The sequence below is a fragment of the Dipodomys ordii genome, unplaced genomic scaffold (assembly GCF_000151885.1).
Source record: "Dipodomys ordii isolate 6190 unplaced genomic scaffold, Dord_2.0 Scaffold68, whole genome shotgun sequence".
Classification (NCBI taxonomy): Eukaryota; Metazoa; Chordata; class Mammalia; order Rodentia; family Heteromyidae; genus Dipodomys; species Dipodomys ordii.
This window is the reverse complement of record NW_012267284.1, coordinates 5,806,722-5,809,122: the sequence shown is the minus strand read 5'-3', so window position 1 is coordinate 5,809,122 and position 2,401 is coordinate 5,806,722. Positions and strand designations below refer to the sequence as shown.

Here is a 2,401-nt window from a genome sequence, read left to right as displayed (position 1 = left end):
AGTAGAGCCCCCACCTAAGCAAGTGAAAGGCTCTGAGTTCACCTCCTGGTGCTGTACAGCAAAAGACTCATAGAAAGTCATAGAAAACCGAGCTGTCTCCTTTGTCAGGACAAGCCTTGGGCATCAGCTTGGTGACCCATTGAGATCATCCACCCTGAACTGAGGTCACACCCAACGTTTCACAAAGCTGAAAACAGACCTGCTTCAGACAGAACTCCTAAACATCTGGGAAGCGTTCACCTTACGGCCCCCCCCTTTTCCTGCCCAAGTGTTCAGTATCTTCAATGCTTTGCCAAACTGGTTCGTTTGCACAACTGAAACCTTAGTTAAGGTTTGTTGAGGTTTTATGGGGTTTTTAAATTGGCTGTTCCCATCACAGTCCCTTGAGATATAAATAGAAAGAGAGAGAGAGAAAGTGTGAGAGAGAGAGGTTTCATGTACAAGGTAAGATATTCGAGCTGCAGTCCACTTGATCCTTGAAAGGAAAATCTAAGAGTTCTAACCATCACTTTTTCGGTTCTATAAAAGGAGGGTCAGTAAGGTAGCAAAAGCACATTGGTTGGGTTGGCTGGTTTTTTTATTTTGGCTCCTCCTTTTTCCCATTCTTTTTTTAATTTTTATTTTTTGGCAGGGGAAAAAAATCTAAAACGGTGAGTAGCTTAGGGTCCCACCAGACCCAAGGCTCTTTTTCTTCCCTACCTTCATTTTATTAGATTTCTGAAGGTTCTGCTCCGAGTTCTCTTCTCCCCTGGCTTTGACACCTGGAAGAGTTTGGGTCTCTAGAAAATGAACTTTGCATTCATCAGACATCAACCCTTCAGGATAGAGAGGCTGACACCCACAGAGGGTCTACAAGCAGTCAAGCTGTAGTCCAGGCTGGCCTTGAACTCATGGCTCTCCTGTCTCTTTCCATGTGGGATTTGTCATGTGACTATATATATGTATATGTATATATATATGTATGTGTAATATATTTATGTATTATATAATATATGGTTATATTTGTAACAGGTTGATTTTGGGATGATTTGGATATATATATGACATACGATTTGGCTATATATATGCATAGGTGTATAATATATATTACATAATATATACATGGTTATATTTGTAACAAGGTTGATTTGGGGTGATTTGTAGCTGCTTGTGTAAGGGAGCAATTGGGTGAATATAATTTTATTTATTTATTTATTTTTGCCAGTCCTGGGGCTTGAACTCAGAGCCTGGGCACTGTCCCTGAGCTTCATTTACTCAAGGCTAGCACTCTATCACTTGAACCACAGGGTGATTTCCAGCTTTTTCTGTTTATGTGGTACTGAGGAATTGAAACCAGGGCTTCATGCATGCTAGACAAGCACTCTATCACTCAGCCACATTCCCAGCCCTGAATTTTATTTTATTTTTATTTTTTATTATTTTGTCAGTCATGGGGTTTGAACTCTGGGCTTGGACGCTGTTCCTTAGCTCTTCCGCTCAAAGCAAGCACTCCACTGCTTGAGCCAGTGCCACTTCCGGTTTTCTAGTGGTTTATTGTAGGTAAGAGTTTCATGGCCTTTCCTGCCCGGGCAGGCTTTAAACCACAATCCTCAGATCTCAGCCTCCTGAGTAGCTAGGATTACAGGCATGAGCCATTGGTGCCCAGCATTTTATCAACATTTTAAAACAAAACAAAACTCTGACCAGGTGCCAGTGGCTCATATTATTCAGAGGTGGAGATCTGTGGATTGCAGTTCAAAACCAGCCTGGGGCAGGAAAGTCCATGAGATTCTTGATCTCTGGTTAACCACCAAAAAGCCACAAGTAGAGTTGTGGCTCTAGTGGTAGAGTATTACCCTTGAGCACAAAAGCCTAGGAACAGTACCTAGGATCTGAGTTCAAGCCCAGGCCTGGCACAAAAATAAAAATAATAAAAAGAACTCCTCCAAACAATTATACAGTATTGGTGAGCCTACAAGCGTTCTGTACTTCCCCCAGAATATTCCTGACTGATATTTGTCATCTTCCTTCTATGACAAGGTGGACCATGAGCATCACAGACGTCCTTAGTGCTGAGGACATTGCAGCTGCCCTGCAGGAATGCCAAGGTAACAGGGGACAGACACAAAGTGCCAGGCATGGTGGTGCATGCCTGTAATGCCAGCACTCAGGGTGGCAGAAGCCAAAGGATCATGACTTGGACCCCAGGCTGGGATAAAAGTGAAGCCTTGTCTAATAATAATAAAGTTAGGGGGCTGGGAAGGTGGCTCAGTGGTAGAGCACTTGCCTCGCATGCATGAGGCCCTGGGTTCCATTCCTCAGCACCACATAAGCAGAAAAAAGCTGGAAGTGGCGCTGTGGCTCAAGTGGTAGAGTGCTAGCCTTGAGCTGAAGAGCTGAGGGACAGCGCCCAGGCCCAGAG

The 2,401-nt window shown here is 43.9% G+C and overlaps 1 protein-coding gene across 1 annotated transcript in view; it reads left to right on the top strand.

The window, feature by feature from the left end:
- Window positions 1-2,014: 2,014 nt before the first annotated feature.
- The window catches only part of LOC105990943 (oncomodulin), a 19,435-nt gene continuing 19,048 nt past the window's right edge, over window positions 2,015-2,401 (top strand). The window contains exon 1 of the mRNA XM_013023475.1: window positions 2,015-2,087. Coding sequence (XP_012878929.1) covers window positions 2,027-2,087 — 61 coding nt within the window. The 5' untranslated portion in view covers window positions 2,015-2,026. The remainder of the gene's footprint in view (window positions 2,088-2,401) is intronic.